Source organism: Nicotiana tomentosiformis, chromosome 6 (assembly GCF_000390325.3).
Source record: "Nicotiana tomentosiformis chromosome 6, ASM39032v3, whole genome shotgun sequence".
Classification (NCBI taxonomy): Eukaryota; Viridiplantae; Streptophyta; class Magnoliopsida; order Solanales; family Solanaceae; genus Nicotiana; species Nicotiana tomentosiformis.
The window spans coordinates 94,279,634-94,297,730 of record NC_090817.1 but is presented as its reverse complement, the minus strand read 5'-3'; the positions used below and the strand labels follow the sequence as shown (position 1 = coordinate 94,297,730).

The following is an 18,097-nucleotide window of genomic DNA, read 5'->3' as shown; positions in this document are numbered from 1 at the left end:
GTATAATATACATATTTTTATATATAATTAATGTATAATTTTTTTATATATATTTAACTAGCGAATATAATTATTTTTAGCCGACCGTCCAAATATATAGGAGCGGGTCAGGGTCGTTGGGTATTTTAAAAGATACATGTGGGTTTATTTAATATAAATAATACACGTGGCGGATTAAAAAAATGCCACATGGCGAAGTTAAAGTTAAAAAATTAACCAGGTTAGTTCTGTTATATATAGGGGTAAATTTGAGCCCCAAAACAAACGTTAGGGGTATTTGCTGACCAAAAGGTTAACAGAGGGTATTCCTGAGCCATTTTCAAAATGTTAGGGGTATTGTTGGCTCTTCTGTTAGAAATAGTGGTAAATTTGATCCCAATAATAAACGTTAGGGGCATTTGCGGACCAAAAGATTAACAGAGGGTATTTTTGAGCCATTCTCAATATGTTAAGAGCATTTTTGGCCCTTTTTCGTATTCTTTATTACTTTAAATGAGATTTTTAAGATCAAAAATCACTTGAAATACTTGACATGGGGTTTAGAATGCGACTAATGAGATTTTTATTTTAATGACTAGCTATTATAATTAATTTTTGACTTCAACTTGAATAATAGATTTGTGGGCTAGAAATTGTCAAAAGTTTTAGTGAGAGCGGCTAAAAGTGAAATTGACTCTTTTTTGGGTTGCATTTCAGAGGAGCCCAGAACCCGAGTATCAGAACTGGAGTACCCATTAAACCGTAAACATTTTGGGAGTTTTCATTCCCGGTGGGGGAGTGGTTGTTACGAGTAACTGGAAAGAGATTCGCAGCGGAGCGTGAACTCAACGCGTGATTAGATGGGAGAAAACAGCTCTGTTACCGCCACACCACCACCGCCACCGGGAAAATCCTCCGCTGAGGAGGACGCGCTTCTCAAGCAATTCTTCGCTGAGGTCAGCGAGGTTGAGCGCGATAACGAAGTTAACAGGTCCAGCCCCCGCTTACACACACACACACACACACACACACACACACACTCTAAAGAACACATATATAGCTTTTTATAGCAGATGAAATGCAAATTCAATATTGCTTTTTATATGTTTGATTCTAGTTTCTTCGTTTGGTTTTAAAACTTAAAAACTCTGCAGGATACTTTCATGTTTCAAGTTGAATCCATTTGAATACCTTAACATGTCGTTTGATTCATCCATTGACGATGTTAAAAAGCAGTATCGCAAGGTATATGTCTTAAACATCCCCATTGGACTCAAATGAGTCCATTTTTTAATATCATATTTTGTGACTCCACCCTAATATCTTTTACATAAATTACGTATGTGCAGTTGTCTTTGCTTGTTCACCCTGATAAATGCAAGCATCCACAAGCGAAGGAGGCATTTGGTGGTAAGAATAGTCACTCTGTGTTGTTCCTCGTGTAAAGGAGAGTATTTTTATTTTAGGTACTTTCTTGGGTGAGGGACTTCTCTATTCAAACAAACATTCATTATGTATTGGATGAATGCTAAGGTTCATATTTCTTAGTTCCTTAATCCCCCAAGGCTTTGGTTTAGTGGTACAAGCGCAACTTGTGATGTGTGGCTTAGGCACATGTCACGGGTTTGTATCGTGGCGCAACCTGGTATTTAAGTGGAGAAGGATAGAAGGCAAGCATATTATCCACTTAATTTCGAACAGTGCACCACTCGCCCTCGGGGGGTTTCACGGTTATTAAAAGATTTTTTTTTGGTTCTTTAGTCTTATAAATGTATCTTTTCACTGAATATTTGGGTTATGCTTTAATTGTTATCCCTGTTCTGCTCAGTAGGTTGTTTAATGTTTATAAATTGGTATCTTTCATGTAGAGACTGCCCCTTAAATGATCTTTTTCAAGTATAGACCGCCTGTTAAATGATCGGTTAAAAACATTTTGCCTCGAGAAAGATTTTTCATAATGAATGGGTAACCTACTAAAGAGAGCAGAAGACTGCGGTTCCTGGGCCATTAATGTGAAACCTATGTTGCTTGGACTCTTCAAAATCCATGCCACACTAAAGAGGAAGTTAGTTGGAGGCCGACTTTGGGGGGAATAGAGTTCAACCATATAGGGGAGGGAGACAACGAGTGGCTAGAAAGGGCTTTCGAGGAGGAGGAGGTGCACGAGGTTGTGTCGTGTTGTGCTGGCGATAAGGCCCCCGAGCCTGATGGTTTCTCCTTGGCTTTCTTTCAGTTCTTCTGGGACACCATCAAGGGGGAGTTGACGGAAGCCATTGAATACTGTTATTCCCGTCAATATTCCTGTATTTGTAAATATTAATTCTGCAAAATATAAGTTAACGTAATGAAACAATAATAATAAATTCGAGCCCACTGAATTTCACAGTGTTTCCTTAAGGAATTTAATCCCCTCCTAGTACCCAAGGTTATGGATTATTTCCTCCCAGGATAGAACGAATAACACACTGGTGTAGCGGTACTTCAAACCCCAGTGTTTCGGCGAACACAAAGTTCGGTAGCAAATCACACTTACAGTTGCTTTGTTTGAAGTTAAAAACAATGCAGAACGAAGGAGTATATACTCAGAAAAACGTATGGAAGTTCTGAGAGGAAGGAGTGCAATGTATAGCCAATTTGTTGAGCGAATTGTATGTTGAGTTGAGTATCTTTCTTCAACATTTGCTGCTCATATATATAGCAGCCAAGAAGGAGTGCAAGACCAAACGTCCACCCTTCATGGTGGAGCAAGCATTACATGTTTGTGGAGCAAGCACTTCATGGTGTGTGGAGCAAGCACTTCATGGTGGGAAGACCATTATCCGGCTGCCAAATTATCAATACACGGATTGGAAAATATCCGTTTACAAATACGGATAATCTTACGTTAATATTTACTATTAACAAATAAATTTGGTTCAAAAAATTAATCAATCAATCGATCATTTGACCAAATCCGAATCCGAATCCGAATCCGAATCCGAATCCGAATCCGAAGCCGAAGCCGAAGCCGAAGCCGAAGCCGAAGCCGAAGCCGAAGCCGTAGCCGAAGCCGAGCCGAGCGAGCGACGACGACGACGGCGCGAGGCTTGCTTTCTTCTTAACTCTTTAAGAGCTACAAGAAGAGCAATTATATATATACCCACCAAAAATGTCTTCCACTTCCAATATGGGACAATGTCTCATTGTTAAGAGGGGAAACTTAAAATTTTACTCAAAATTTCATTTTCCCTCCATTTCCCATTCACCCTCATTTTAAGAATATTACATCTTAAAAAATAAAACCTCAACAATCCCCCGCATGAATGGGGAATGGCTATATCACGGAAGTATGCATGAAAAAACTGTGTGATTTACAAGCAAGGATTAATTGCATCTGGATAAGTAGGTTTCCCCTTGAACTTTCCGTAGTAAACTTATGTCGGATATACTCGGTCAATCGGTAGATTTGATATCTTTGAACCGTCGATCTTTGGTGTATACCTAGACAACCATAAGTCACACAATCAACCCTTAACCGTCTTTGGTTCTCATTGTTGTGTTCGTTTCAGCCATGAACACCGCCTGGTTTCATAAGTGCGTAGAGAACTGGCCTTACAAAGTTCTCCTTGAAGCGGCTCACACTTCACACTTAAATAGGTGATTCCTAAACGTGTCATCCTGTAGATACACTATTTGATATACCCCGTATCAAATTTAGAAATCATTAAAAAGCCTTAATGCTTTATCCTTGGTACTGAACATTGTCTCATCACGAGAATGGACTAAAATTTTATTTGACAATGTTGAACCGTCATTAATGACTTTGTTTGATCTCTTTGAACCTAGATCTTGGGATCTCCAGTCTTCTAGGTAGAGTTACCGCCACAATGACTTGTTCTCGGCCATAGCCCCATTCCCCTTGATGATTTCTCAACTACCTCTCTAGTTAGGCCTTTTGTAAGTGGATCCGACACATTATCACTTGACTTTACATAGTCAATTGTGATAATTCCTCTAGAGAGTAATTGCCTAACGGTTTTATGTCTTCGTCGTATATGACGAGATTTACCGTTATACATGACGCTCCCAGCCCTTCCAATTGCCGCTTGACTATCACAATGTATGCATATTGGTGCCAACGGTTTGGGCCAAAATGGAATGTCTTCCAAGAAATTCCGGAGCCATTCAGCTTCTTCACCGGCTTTATCTAAGGCTATGAATTCAGCCTCCATTGTAGAGCGGGCAATACATGTTTGTTTGGACGACTTCCAAGATACCGCTCCTCCACCAATAGTGAATACATATCCACTCGTGGACTTAGAATCAGTTGAACCGGTGATCCAATTTGCATCACAGTATCCCTCAATCACCGCAGGGAAATTACTGTAGTGCAATTCAAAGTTCTGGGTATGTTCTAAATATCCCAAAACTCGTTTCATTGCCATCCAATGAGATTGGCCTGGATTGCTCGTATATCGACTCAGTTTACTTATAGCACAAGCTATGTCTGGTCGTGTACAATTCATGATATACATTAAGCATCCCAATACACGAGCATAATCCAATTGTGATATGCTTTGGCCTTTGTTCTTTGCTAATGCAAGATTCACGTCAATTGGAGTCTTTGCAACTTTAAAGCCCAAGTGCTTGAATTTTTCAAGTACTGTCTTAATATAATGAGATTGTGACAATGCCAGACCTTGAGGAGTCTTATTGATCTTAATTCCCAGAATTAAATCAGCAACTCCCAAGTCTTTCATATCAAACTTGCTATTGAGCATACGCTTAGTAGCATTTATGTTGGCAATGTCATTACTCATTATCAACATATCATCCACATATAGGCAAACAATGACTATGTGATTTGGAACATTTTTAATGTACACGCATTTATCACATTCATTTATCTTAAAACCATTTGACAACATTGTTTGGTCAAATTTCGCATGCCATTGTTTGGGTGCTTGTTTTAGTCCGTAAAGAGACTTAACAAGTCTACATACCTTCTTTTCTTTACCTGGAACCACAAACCCTTCAGGTTGTTCCATGTAAATTTCTTCCTCCAACTCTCCATTTAAGAAGGCCGTCTTAACATCCATTTGATGAATTTCAAGACCATACACTGCAGCTAATGCTACTAACATCCGTATGGACGTAATTCTTGTAACTGGAGAGTATGTATCAAAGTAGTCTAGACCTTCTCGTTGTCTATACCCTTTGACTACGAGCCTTGCCTTGAATTTATCAATAGTGCCATCATCTTTGATTTTTCTCTTAAAAATCCATTTAGAACCCAAAGGTTTATTTCCAGGAGGAAGATCAACCAATTCCCATGTATGGTTGTTCAATATGGATTCTATTTCACTATTGACTGCCTCTTTCCAAAACAATGATTCCGAAGAAGTCATAGCTTCTTTAAATGTTTGAGGCTCATTCTCCAATAAGAAAGTCACAAAATCTGGTCCAAATGAAGTAGACGTTCTTTGACGTTTACTACGTCTTGGATTCTCCTGATTATATGTACTTTCTTTTGTTTCTTCCCGAGGTCGTTTAGATCCTTCACCAAACGACTCACATTCCTTTTTATACGGATATATATTTTCAAAAAACTCAGCATTATCTGATTCTATAACCGTATTATTATGAATGTCGGGATTTTCTGATTTATGAACCAGAAATCGATATGCTTTACTATTTGTCGCATATCCTATGAAAACACAATCAACGGTTTTCGGTCCTATCTTTACCCTTTTGGGTTTAGGAACTTGCACTTTTGCCAAACACCCCCACACTTTAAAATAATTCAAGTTGGGCTTCCTTCCTTTCCATTGTTCATAAGGAATGGATTGTGTTTTGCTATGGGGCACTCGATTTAATATTCGATTAGCCGTAAGAATGGCTTCCCCCCACAAGTTCTGTGGCAAACCAGAACTTATCAACAACGCATTCATCATCTCCTTTAATGTGCGATTCTTTCTTTCCGCAATCCCATTAGATTGGGGCGTGTAAGGGGCTGTTGTTTGATGAATAATTCCATATTCTAAACATATTTCTTCAAAAGGAGATTCATATTCACCACCCCTATCACTTCTTATCATTTTTACTTTCTTGTTAAGTTGCGTTTCAACTTCATTTTTGTATTGCCTGAATGCGTCTATTGCTTCATCTTTACTATTCAGTAAGTAAACATAGCAATATCGAGTACCATCGTCAATAAAAGTTATGAAATACTTCTTTCCACCGCGAGATGGTATTGACTTCATGTCACAAATATCTGTGTGAATTAAGTCTAAAGGATTTGAATTCCTTTCAACTGACTTATAAGGATGTTTAACATACTTAGATTCCACACATATTTGACATTTTGATTTTTCGCATTCAAACTTGGGCAGTACTTCCAAGTTAATCATTTTCCGCAAGGTTTTATAATTGACATGACCCAAACGTACATGCCATAAATCATTTGACTCAAGTAAGTAAGAAGAAGCTGAAATATTATTATTATTTTCAACAACCATTACATTTAGATTGAAAAGGCCCTCGGTGAGGTAACCTTTTCCCACAAATATTCCATTCTTACTAATTACAACCTTGTTGGATACAAAAACGCACTTAAAACCGTGCTTAACAAGAAGTCCAGTAGAGACTAAATTCTTTCTCATTTCGGGAACATGAAGGACATTGTTCAAAGTCATGACCTTGCCAGAAGTCATTTTTAGAAATACCTTCCCATATCCTTCAACTTTTGCTGTTGAAGCATTTCCCATATAAACTGTCTCTCCGGGTTCAGCAAGAGCATAGGTAGCAAAAGCCTCTCTAACTGCACAAACATGGCGAGTGGCTCCTGAATCAAACCACCACAGTTTAGGATTTCCCACCAAGTTACATTCAGAGAGCATGGCACACAAGTTATCAACATCATCATGGTTTACTACCATGTTTGCTTGACCCCTTTTCTTGTCTTTCTTCGGAGCACGACACTCCGTAGATTTGTGTCCGGTTTTCCCACAGTTGTAGCAGTTTCCACTGAACCGCTTCTTGCTTGGGTTGTATTTCGGACCAGAAGCCTTCTTCCTCTTTTTGTTAGCTTCAACAATATTTGCTCCCATTATTGTTGAATTTCCACGGCCTCTCCTTTCAGCAGCTTTATTGTCCTCTTCGATTCTCAACCGAACAATGAGATCTTCAAGGGACATTTCCTTTCGTTTGTGTTTCAAATAATTTTTGAAGTCCTTCCACAACGGAGGCAACTTCTCAATCATTGCTGCTACTTGAAATGCTTCGTTGATTACAAGACCTTCAGCAAGTAGATCATGAATAATCACTTGCAATTCCTGGACTTGAGTAATAACAGACTTGCTATCTATCATTTTGTAGTCCAGAAATTTTGCGGCAACGAATTTCTTCATCCCGGCATCTTCAGTCTTATATTTCTTTTCAAGCGCATTCCACAATTCTTTGGATGTCTCCATGCTACTGTATACATTATACAGATTATCATCCAGTCCGCTAAGAATATAATTCTTGCATAAAAAATCAGAATGCTTCCACGCTTCAATCACGAGAAAGCGTTCATTATCTGGAGTTTTATCCGGCAGATCAGGAACATCTTCCTTGATGAACTTCTGTAGACATAACGTAGTTAAGTAGAAGAACATCTTCTGCTGCCAGCGTTTGAAATCAATCCCGGAAAATTTTCCGGGTTTTTCTGCCGGTGCCAACGCCGGTGTTCGGCTTGTCGTTGCGTTGGCAGTCGCCATCGGAACAGCTTGGTTTTCGTTTTCAGTCATCATCTTTTCTGTAAAAGAATGACACAAACAAACGTTTAATACACGTTTTCAAACTGGAGTAAAAATCACGTAGATTTTAATATCCAACAAAACGCCACGAAGGCTTAACTCTCCAAAACGGGAGTACACAAACCACAAAGGTTTTAGTTTGCAGAATAATAAGAATAACACAAGTACAGAAATAAATATTAAATTCCTTAAGATTGTTATTCCCGTCAATATTCCTGTATTTGTAAATATTAATTCTGCAAAATATAAGTTAACGTAATGAAACAATAATAATAAATTCGAGCCCACTGAATTCACAGTGTTTCCTTAAGGAATTTAATCCCCTCCTAGTACCCAAGGTTATGGATTATTTCCTCCCAGGATAGAACGAATAACACACTGGTGTAGCGGTACTTCAAACCCCAGTGTTTCGGCGAACACAAAGTTCGGTAGCAAATCACACTTACAGTTGCTTTGTTTGAAGTTAAAAACAATGCAGAACGAAGGAGTATATACTCAGAAAAACGTATGGAAGTTCTGAGAGGAAGGAGTGCAATGTATAGCCAATTTGTTGAGCGAATTGTATGTTGAGTTGAGTATCTTTCTTCAACATTTGTTGCTCATATATATAGCAGCCAAGAAGGAGTGCAAGACCAAACGTCCACCCTTCATGGTGGATCAAGCATTACATATTTGTGGAGCAAGCACTTCATATTTGTGGAGCAAGCACTTCATAGTGGGAAGACCATTATCCGGCTGCCAAATTATCAATACACGGATTGGAAAATATCCGTTTACAAATACGGATAATCTTACGTTAATATTTACTATTAACAAATAAATTTGGTCCAAAAAATTAATCAATCAATCGATCATTTGACCAAATCCAAATCCAAATCCGAATCCGAATCCGAATCCGAATCCGAAGCCGAAGCCGAAGCCGTAGCCGTAGCCGAAGCCGAGCCGAGCGAGCGACGACGACGACGGCGCGAGGCTTGCTTTCTTCTTAACTCTTTAAGAGCTACAAGAAGAGCAATTATATATATACCCACCAAAAATGTCTTCCACTTCCAATATGGGACAATGTCTCATTGTTAAGAGGGGGAAACTTAAAATTTTACTCAAAATTTCATTTTCCCTCCATTTTCCATTCACCCTCATTTTAAGAATATTACATCTTAAAAAATAAAACCTCAACAAATACTTCCATGCGAATGGTGTTTTCGAGAGAAGTATCAATGCTTCCTTTATTACTATTGTGCCTAAGAATGAAGGTGCATCTTGTATAAGAGACTACAGGCCTATTAGTCTCGTGGGGAGCATTTACAAAATTATTTCTAAAGTGCTTTCCAACAGATTTAAGAAGGTACTTGACATGACTGTTTCGTCCTCCCAAAATGCGTTTGTGGAAGGTAGGCAGATACTGGATGCTGCCTTGGTGGCAAATGAACTTGTAGACTCCAGAAGGAAAAATAGAGAACCCGACTTACTATGCAAGTTGGATCTTGAGAAGGCTTTCGACCATGACAATTGGGAGTTCCTGGGCTTCATTATGATGTGGATGGGGTTTGGGGAAAGATGGAGGGGATGGATAAAGTTTTGCATTTCCTCAGTTAGATTCTCTATCCTGGTTAATGGTAGCCCGTGTAGTTTCTTTGGGAGCTCCAGGGGTCTCAGGCAAGGTGACCCCCTATCCCCCATGTTATTCATTCTAGTGATGGATGCTCTGAGCAAGATGATGGATCGTGCGGCGGGCGGAGGTTTCTTGAGAGGATTCTCAGCTCCGATTGGGGTGCACAGTGCCCGAAGAGTCTCACATCTGCTTTTTGCGGATGACACACTGGTTTTCTGTGATGCCGACATGAATCAGTTGACCTATCTGAAGCAAGTCCTGCAGTGGTTCCAGTTAGTATCAGGACTCAAAATCAACATCGGCAAGTGATTCTTTGGGAGCTCCAGGGGTCTCAGGCAAGGTGACCCCATATCCCCCATGTTATTCATTCTAGTGATGGATGTTCTGAGCAAGATGATGGATCGTGCGGCGGGCGGAGGTTTCTTGAGAGGATTCTCAACTCCGATTGGGGTGCACAGTGCCCGAAGAGTCTCACATCTGCTTTTTGCGGATGACACACTGGTTTTCTGTGATGCCGACATGAATCAGTTGACCTACCTTAAGCAGGTCCTGCAGTGGTTCCAGTTAGTATCAGGACTCAAAATCAACTTCGGCAAGTGTGAGATTTTTCCGGTAGGTGTGGTTACTAATATTGATGCCTTGTCTGGTGTTCTCAGATGCAAGGTGGGTTCCCTTCCCACTACTTACCTGGGTCTCCCTTTGAGCGCTTCATATAAGGATACTACGGTTTGGAATCCAGTGATCGAACGGGTTGAAAAAAGATTAGCAGGGTGGCAGAAACGATATTTGTCAAAAGGAGGTAAGAAAGTGCTTATCAAAAGCACTTTATCGAGTATGCCCACCTATTACTTATCACTGTTGCAAGCACCGGTGAGCATCACAGAAAAACTGGAGCGACTTCAAAGGAACTTTCTGTGGGATGCGGCGGATGGAACTAGAAAGTTTCATCTAGTGAATTGGCAGACAGTCACTTCCCCAAAGAAGTGGGGTAGACTTGGAGTGAAAGATCTTAGGGTTTTTAACAGAGCTTTAATGGGGAAGTGGTTGTGGAGATTCGGGGTAGAAGAGCATGCTCTATGGAGGGAGGTCATAGTAGAAAGGTACGGAAGTACGACTCAACGGGAGGGGGTTGGAGGACCAAGGCGATCACAACACCTTTCGGTTGTGGCATGTGGAGGAGTATCATGAAAAATTGGGAAGCATTCAGTGGCAACATCACTTACAGGGTGGGAGATGGAAGGAGAATCAGCTTTTGGAATCATAGGTGGTGTGGAGAGGATACTCTCAGGGTCTCCTTCCCCCACGTCTTCAGAGTTTCAAACCAGAAAGAACTGATGGTCCAACAGATTCGCAAGGGACTTGAAGGGGGTAGTATGAGACCTCTCATTCTTGTGGAGCTCCAAGTTTTGTTGGCGCTGCTATACGGGCAAGACAGGCTTCAGCCATCCTGTGACTCTTGGAGATGGGGCTTGCGTGACGATGGTTTGTTTACCGTAAAGTCCTTTTACCAGAGTATGTTGGTGAGAGAGGAGACCACATTTCCACACTCCTCGATCTGGATTCCTAGGGCGCCCACGAAGGTGTTCTTTTTTGCATGGCTAGCGGCAAGGGGAGTGATCTTGACTGCTGAAAATCCTCGAAAGAGGGGAATTACACTTGTTAGTTGGTGCTACATGTGCAAAAGCTCAGGGAAGAAGTTGATCACCTTATGTTGCATTGCCCTGTGTCCTCTGCTTTGTGGAGGGCAATCCTGAATCTTTTTGGTGTTCAATGGGTGATGCCAAGCACTGTAAAGGAAATGTTACATAGTTGGGGCGGTTTTCGGAGAAGAAGAGAGCAGAAGGCGTGGAAGTTCGCCCCGTTAGCTCTCATGTGGGTAGTATGGGGGGAGAGAAATAGGAGAGCTTTTGAGGAGATTGAGTCTCCTTTTTCACATCTTAAAAATAGTCTTTTATCTTTGATCGCTTTTTGGTGCACTCATTTAGCCCCTACTTGTATAGAAGATTGGGCGTTTTTTGTAGAGAATCATGTTCTGATGTAAATTCTTTACGTCTTTGGTATACTTCGTGTATACGGGAGTTCTCTCCCTTTTGATTAATACAATTTACCTTATCAAAAAAAAAATACTAATATTCAATTTTTTTCTTTCAGAAATTCTCAAGTTCCCATTTATCTCTCTGGTGTTTATTTTTCGTAATTACTTTCATGTCCATAACTCTCGTTTAATCATGTATAACACTATTTTTGTTTCTATAAATACACATGAATGATCACTTCAGAAGTATAGTCTATGCTGGACTGTGTCACTATAGCAAAGGCAAATTTCACTACTTCAGAATTTTGGTTTGTACTGGGCTCATCTTCTTAACTAACTGGATAAAGCCTTTTCTTTTAATTAAGCTTCAACTTTTGATTATTTAGTGTATTGCTTGAAGTAGTGGTTGATCGAATTTTCATTTTCAGATTGCAGAATAATGAGTTTCTTATCATGTTTCCCTGCTTAATTGATCATTCAACTTGGAGCACTTTATTTTTCAAATAGCACCGTGCCGATTTCTTATTGTTTGAATGGTAGTACCGGACCCTTCACCACATTGTCAACTTAGTTACTTGTCATGGTAAAATGAAATGGTTTAGTGCTGGAATCAGTTATTCTGTGTGTCGTTTTCCCTTCTTTTTCTAAAAAAAGGAATCAATATTCTATGGTCACAATCTTTAAGGACTATCAAAAGAATGCACTTTCAGGAGAAATATCACAGATGTTGAGTCAAAAGAATCAGAAGAAGCAATGGAGAGAGCTCGAAAGGAGTTTAAGCTTTTTTTGAATTTCAAAAAATACAGGCTTACCTGTAGTCTTACTGTAGGATGATTTAGTTTGATTTATTATTTTACTGCTCAGTATGAAGTAGCTGGTTTATATCTATCCCTTCCTGCTTGTGAATTCTTTTATGCAATTCTTTCTCATGTTCTATGCAGCCTTAGCTAAAGCGCAACAGTTATTGCTTGATCCACAGGAGAGGGATTACATTCTGAACCAAGTTAATGCGGCAAAAGGTCCGCCATCACTTCGCTATTCCTTTTTGTGTCCTTTTTGCGTGGATAGACTGCATTCACATTTTACTGTATTTCTGATGGAGCTTTAGAACAGGCCTTGAAGGGGGTAGTATGAGACCTCTCATTCTTGTGGAGCTCCAAGTTTTGTTGGCGCTGCTATACGGGCAAGACAGGCTTCAGCCATCCTGTGACTCTTGGAGATGGGGCTTGCGTGACGATGGTTTGTTTACCGTAAAGTCCTTTTACCAGAGTATGTTGGTGAGAGAGGAGACCACATTTCCACACTCCTCGATCTGGATTCCTAGGGCGCCCACGAAGGTGTTCTTTTTTGCATGGCTAGCGGCAAGGGGAGTGATCTTGACTGCTGAAAATCCTCGAAAGAGGGGAATTACACTTGTTAGTTGGTGCTACATGTGCAAAAGCTCAGGGAAGAAGTTGATCACCTTATGTTGCATTGCCCTGTGTCCTCTGCTTTGTGGAGGGCAATCCTGAATCTTTTTGGTGTTCAATGGGTGATGCCAAGCACTGTAAAGGAAATGTTACATAGTTGGGGCGGTTTTCGGAGAAGAAGAGAGCAGAAGGCGTGGAAGTTCGCCCCGTTAGCTCTCATGTGGGTAGTATGGGGGGAGAGAAATAGGAGAGCTTTTGAGGAGATTGAGTCTCCTTTTTCACATCTTAAAAATAGTCTTTTATCTTTGATCGCTTTTTGGTGCACTCATTTAGCCCCTACTTGTATAGAAGATTGGGCGTTTTTTGTAGAGAATCATGTTCTGATGTAAATTCTTTACGTCTTTGGTATACTTCGTGTATACGGGAGTTCTCTCCCTTTTGATTAATACAATTTACCTTATCAAAAAAAAAATACTAATATTCAATTTTTTTCTTTCAGAAATTCTCAAGTTCCCATTTATCTCTCTGGTGTTTATTTTTCGTAATTACTTTCATGTCCATAACTCTCGTTTAATCATGTATAACACTATTTTTGTTTCTATAAATACACATGAATGATCACTTCAGAAGTATAGTCTATGCTGGACTGTGTCACTATAGCAAAGGCAAATTTCACTACTTCAGAATTTTGGTTTGTACTGGGCTCATCTTCTTAACTAACTGGATAAAGCCTTTTCTTTTAATTAAGCTTCAACTTTTGATTATTTAGTGTATTGCTTGAAGTAGTGGTTGATCGAATTTTCATTTTCAGATTGCAGAATAATGAGTTTCTTATCATGTTTCCCTGCTTAATTGATCATTCAACTTGGAGCACTTTATTTTTCAAATAGCACCGTGCCGATTTCTTATTGTTTGAATGGTAGTACCGGACCCTTCACCACATTGTCAACTTAGTTACTTGTCATGGTAAAATGAAATGGTTTAGTGCTGGAATCAGTTATTCTGTGTGTCGTTTTCCCTTCTTTTTCTAAAAAAAGGAATCAATATTCTATGGTCACAATCTTTAAGGACTATCAAAAGAATGCACTTTCAGGAGAAATATCACAGATGTTGAGTCAAAAGAATCAGAAGAAGCAATGGAGAGAGCTCGAAAGGAGTTTAAGCTTTTTTTGAATTTCAAAAAATACAGGCTTACCTGTAGTCTTACTGTAGGATGATTTAGTTTGATTTATTATTTTACTGCTCAGTATGAAGTAGCTGTTTTATATCTATCCCTTCCTGCTTGTGAATTCTTTTATGCAATTCTTTCTCATGTTCTATGCAGCCTTAGCTAAAGCGCAACAGTTATTGCTTGATCCACAGGAGAGGGATTACATTCTGAACCAAGTTAATGCGGCAAAAGGTCCGCCATCACTTCGCTATTCCTTTTTGTGTCCTTTTTGCGTGGATAGACTGCATTCACATTTTACTGTATTTCTGATGGAGCTTTAGAACAGGCCTTGCAACTCTTCAGTGGTCTGAGTTCAACAAAACTGTGTCAGCATTTGTTCGTGACTGTTTTCTTTTTGGAAAAAAGCGTCGTTATTTTTTCGGGAAATACCTTCACTAGGTAGCGGTAAGGTCTACGTACGCACTACCCTCCCCAGACCCCACATGTGGAAATATACTGGGTATGTTGTTGTATTTTTCAGGAAATAGGGTTCGTTTCAAAATTTTGAATTTTTTTGCAAAAAGTTGAAATTTTGGTTAAAGATTAAAGAGGTGCTGAGGAGCTGATATTCACCTTAAAGATCTTCTTTCACTCACAGAAAACACACATAAATTCTCTAAAAACAACAACTATCCAATCAAATCAGCTTGCACAACTTTTTGTTCAAAATGATGTTCAGACGTATGATTTTCTGTACTTATATGTGCATAATGATGATCAATAGGGGGCAAGTGGATTGTTGGTTTTGCTTTTGGAAGTCTTCTTCTGTAACTCAACATGGATAAATGGAGACTGTTTTGCATTCCCATCATGGAACTAGTATATGAATTATTCTTCTGGTTTCTCTGTCTCTGTCATTTTTTTGTCTCCTTACACTGGAAGTTACTTGTTTTCCCCTTTTTGTGTATGAGCACAGAAGAACTAAGATCAAAGTGGAAGAAGCAGCTTAAGAAAGACACTGCTAGCAAATTGAAGTCATTAGTTACTGCGGTAACTCTGCAATTGTCTCAGATTTTATCTACTTCATCTGAATTTAGCTGGAAATATTGCTTCTGGATATTTGGAGGGTGAATTTTCTTTTGAAGCTGAAACGCATTATTTCTTACAATGACACCGTGTTCATCTATACACAACCAAAACCACATTGAACCGTGCAGGTGACCGACTCCTTGATTTGGTTCTGTAACTTGATGTGTTTTGGACTTAATCTTTTCTCTACATTTCTACTGGTAACTTCTTGGTGAACTCCTTGTGTTTTGTTTCTTCCCGACTCTTATTCCACCTTAATGATTTGCGCAGGGAACTTACATGGCTTCCGTTTCAGTAGAGCATTTAAGAAAATTTTGTAGCTCTATGTAACTTTTGAGTTTCAAATGGTTGATTTCTTTACCTTCTGATTGTGAAAACAGGGAAAATATGACCAAGAACATGAGCAGTCACAGGAATTTCAGCAGCAGCTGAAGTTGAAGGTTAGAGAAATATTGACAGAACAAGAATGGCGGAGAAGAAAAATGGCAATGAGAGTATGTTCCCGTGCTGTTTTCTCTATCTATCATCTTTCTGAATTTTTACTTAAGCTTCCTTGTGGATTTTATGCAGATTTCTGAAGAGGAAGGTCGCTTGAAGAAAGATGAGGAAGAAACAAAGGAGATGTGGAAAAGAAAACGTGAGCATGAGGAGCAGTGGGAAGGAACTAGAGAAAAGAGGGTTAGTTCTCAATTGCATTATGTACCTTACTGTTTCATGATTTATTTTTAAATTTACTGCACAAGATCACTATTATACTCCATCAGAGTGAGGTAGAATAGATTGCGACTATCTGAACTTGATGACTTTTATTCAGTGCACACCTGAACTTTTCGTTGTCCTAATTACTCCCCTGAACAAGACATTTCATTATCCTCGACCCCCCTAGATGATCTCAACCCATGGAAGTGTGACATACATGCTGCCACGTGGATTTTTTTGTCCGCGTGACATTTTTTAAAATAAAATATATATTTTGAGCTTTGTAAATCCACCCATTATTTGGATCATCCTTTTCGGGTCAAATTTGTAAAAAACTTGGAACAATATCATTTTGGCTACCATTTTTTTATTTGGCTAAAGATAATGATATTCTAGTCGAGTTGTTTTTACATATTTGCTTAGAAAAGAAGAAATACACAATTAGAACAAATAATCATTGCATCTAAAGAAGAAATAAAAAGAAATACTCAGTTGGAACTCCTTTATTTTGGCGAATGAAATGTTTTGGCTAAAAATAATGAAACTCCAACCAAATATTTTACAAATTTGACCCCAAAAAGAATAAATACACCGTTGAAATAAATAGTCCCCGCATGAAAAGAAGAAATGCACATTTTTTTTCTCTTCTAGAAAATACATCGTTTGAACTCCATCACTTTGGCTAAACCATCTTTTTTATTTGGCTAAAATAGTGGAGTTTCAACTAAGTTTTGCAAATTTGATCCTGGAAAATGGAGAAGACATAAAGAGGAAACAAAATACAATTTTGGATAAAATATGCAATGTATATTAAGAAGAAACAAGGAGAAGTGCAGTTGGAACAAATAAATTATTGTATTTGATTATGTGACAATTAATAGTTGGAAAATACCCCACTTGGAAGCCGATTTTTCGATTTTTCTTCCCCCACGCGCCTAAAAGATAGTATATTCATGTTTTTTGCCACATCAACGTCCAAGGCGGCCGAGGCTATTAAATTGCTAAGTTCAAGGGGGTAATGAGAACCAAAACTAGTTCAGGTGGAGACTGAATAAAAAGTATCAAGTTCAAGGAGGTCTCGATATTTTTCGCCAATTTATGAAGTATTTTTGCACTCCTCATCTTGCTTTGAAAAGTAGCACCAAAGGTTTTCCAATTTGTGGCACTCATTTGAATAAGATCTTGTTTTTCTTTCAACAAGTCAAATAACGTACACTATTAGCACAAAAGACGGTGTCAAAAGTATCTAAGTTTGTGGCTCAATTGTAATCTATGATGTGAAAAAGTGATTGTCTCTTTGCTCCGAAATATGAACGAAAAATAAGCTTGTTATTCTTGTCAACTTCATCTCACTATTGTGAAATAATCTCCTAGTTCTTTCCTTGCAAATAATCCGAAGAGACATACTTGTGTTTTTTCTTCAAGCTGCCTTCCGTTTGCTCCAATCTTCTGTAACATCTAACTCACCATTTCTTGTGTTCACACCATAAACTTAAGACAAGGAGAAGGCCTAGGTCCATAACTGTTATGTATAGCTGCAGCGCAACTGGAGTTTACGTTTTAACTAGCTTGCTGGAATACTTATTTTATGTTGATTGGAGTATGTTTTTCTTTCATATAACTTGCAGGTGAACTTCTTAGTTACTACTTACCTATCTTGCTTGTTGCTTGTCAGGACTATTCGCTTTTTATTGCTCGTCACAAAAATCGAAAAATACTAATGGTGTATCCTCGGTTATTCTTGACGCGTAGGAACAGCAGCACTATAGTTAAATGTTATCTGAAATATAATCTACAGGAAGATTTCTTTGTGATAGCTGAATTCCACTTCTTCGTGTCATCAGGTGTCCAGCTGGAGGGATTTCATGAAGGGCGGGAAGAAGGTAAGTTTGGTTTGCTTAGATTGTAATATGGTAAAGAATAGGGTGTGGGTGGCGAGCATTTTATAATCGAAATTTCAACATGCTTTTTTGCAGGTTAAGAAAGGAGAGATTCGCCCTCCAAAGCTTAAGACAGAAGATCCCAACAAATCTTATGTTCAAAGACCAGTTAAACGAGGTTAACACGTGTACTTGATAGTTTTTTTATTCCTTTCACACTTACGTAAATCTCATCCACGCTTAAGAACTGGCATCTTTGTAAAGTTGTATACTTTGAGAAACTAATTATGGAGCAGCAAATTACACTAAGATGGCAGCTTTTGGCATTCTCTTCTGCACTGGTTACCTTATTAGATCATCATACTTCCTAATGAAAGGTGAATGTGTACTGCACCTTGTAAGCATTTAAATAAAGACGAAAATAAAAAGGATAAATAGTAGATGACCAGCTATTTTTTTCATATCT

General features: G+C 38.9%; 1 protein-coding gene across 7 annotated transcripts; it reads left to right on the top strand.

Moving 5' to 3' along the window:
* The first annotated feature begins 690 nt into the window (after positions 1-690).
* Positions 691-17,940, top strand: LOC104084812 (J domain-containing protein spf31-like). 7 transcript variants are annotated; one of them, XM_009588775.4, is made up of 11 exons: positions 691-970; positions 1,134-1,224; positions 1,329-1,389; positions 12,346-12,423; positions 14,940-15,013; positions 15,181-15,252; positions 15,433-15,546; positions 15,623-15,730; positions 17,427-17,499; positions 17,596-17,634; positions 17,728-17,940. In XM_009588775.4, exons 1-11 carry the CDS (start codon positions 840-842, stop codon positions 17,730-17,732), a joined length of 846 nt encoding a protein of 281 aa, XP_009587070.1. In that variant the 5' UTR covers positions 691-839; the 3' UTR covers positions 17,733-17,940. The 7 variants fall into 7 exon arrangements, with proteins under 7 accessions (XP_009587070.1, XP_070033703.1, XP_009587063.1 ...); XM_009588768.4 differs by lacking the exons at positions 12,346-12,423; positions 17,427-17,499 and adding an exon at positions 14,138-14,215 and having other exon boundaries at positions 693-970; XM_070177600.1 differs by lacking the exon at positions 17,427-17,499 and having other exon boundaries at positions 695-970.
* Positions 17,941-18,097: the final 157 nt, after the last annotated feature.

What these genes read in the sequence shown, in the direction of transcription:
- LOC104084812 (XM_009588768.4), top strand. Translation starts at nt 840, where the DNA reads ATGGGAGAAAACAGCTCTGTTACCGCCACACCACCACCGCCACCGGGA. An exon ending in TTAAAAAGCAGTATCGCAAG is followed by an intron (nt 1,225 to 1,328) that starts GTATATGTCTTA and finishes ACGTATGTGCAG; the next exon opens with TTGTCTTTGCTTGTTCACCC. An exon ending in CCAAGTTAATGCGGCAAAAG is followed by an intron (nt 14,216 to 14,939) that starts GTCCGCCATCAC and finishes GTATGAGCACAG; the next exon opens with AAGAACTAAGATCAAAGTGG.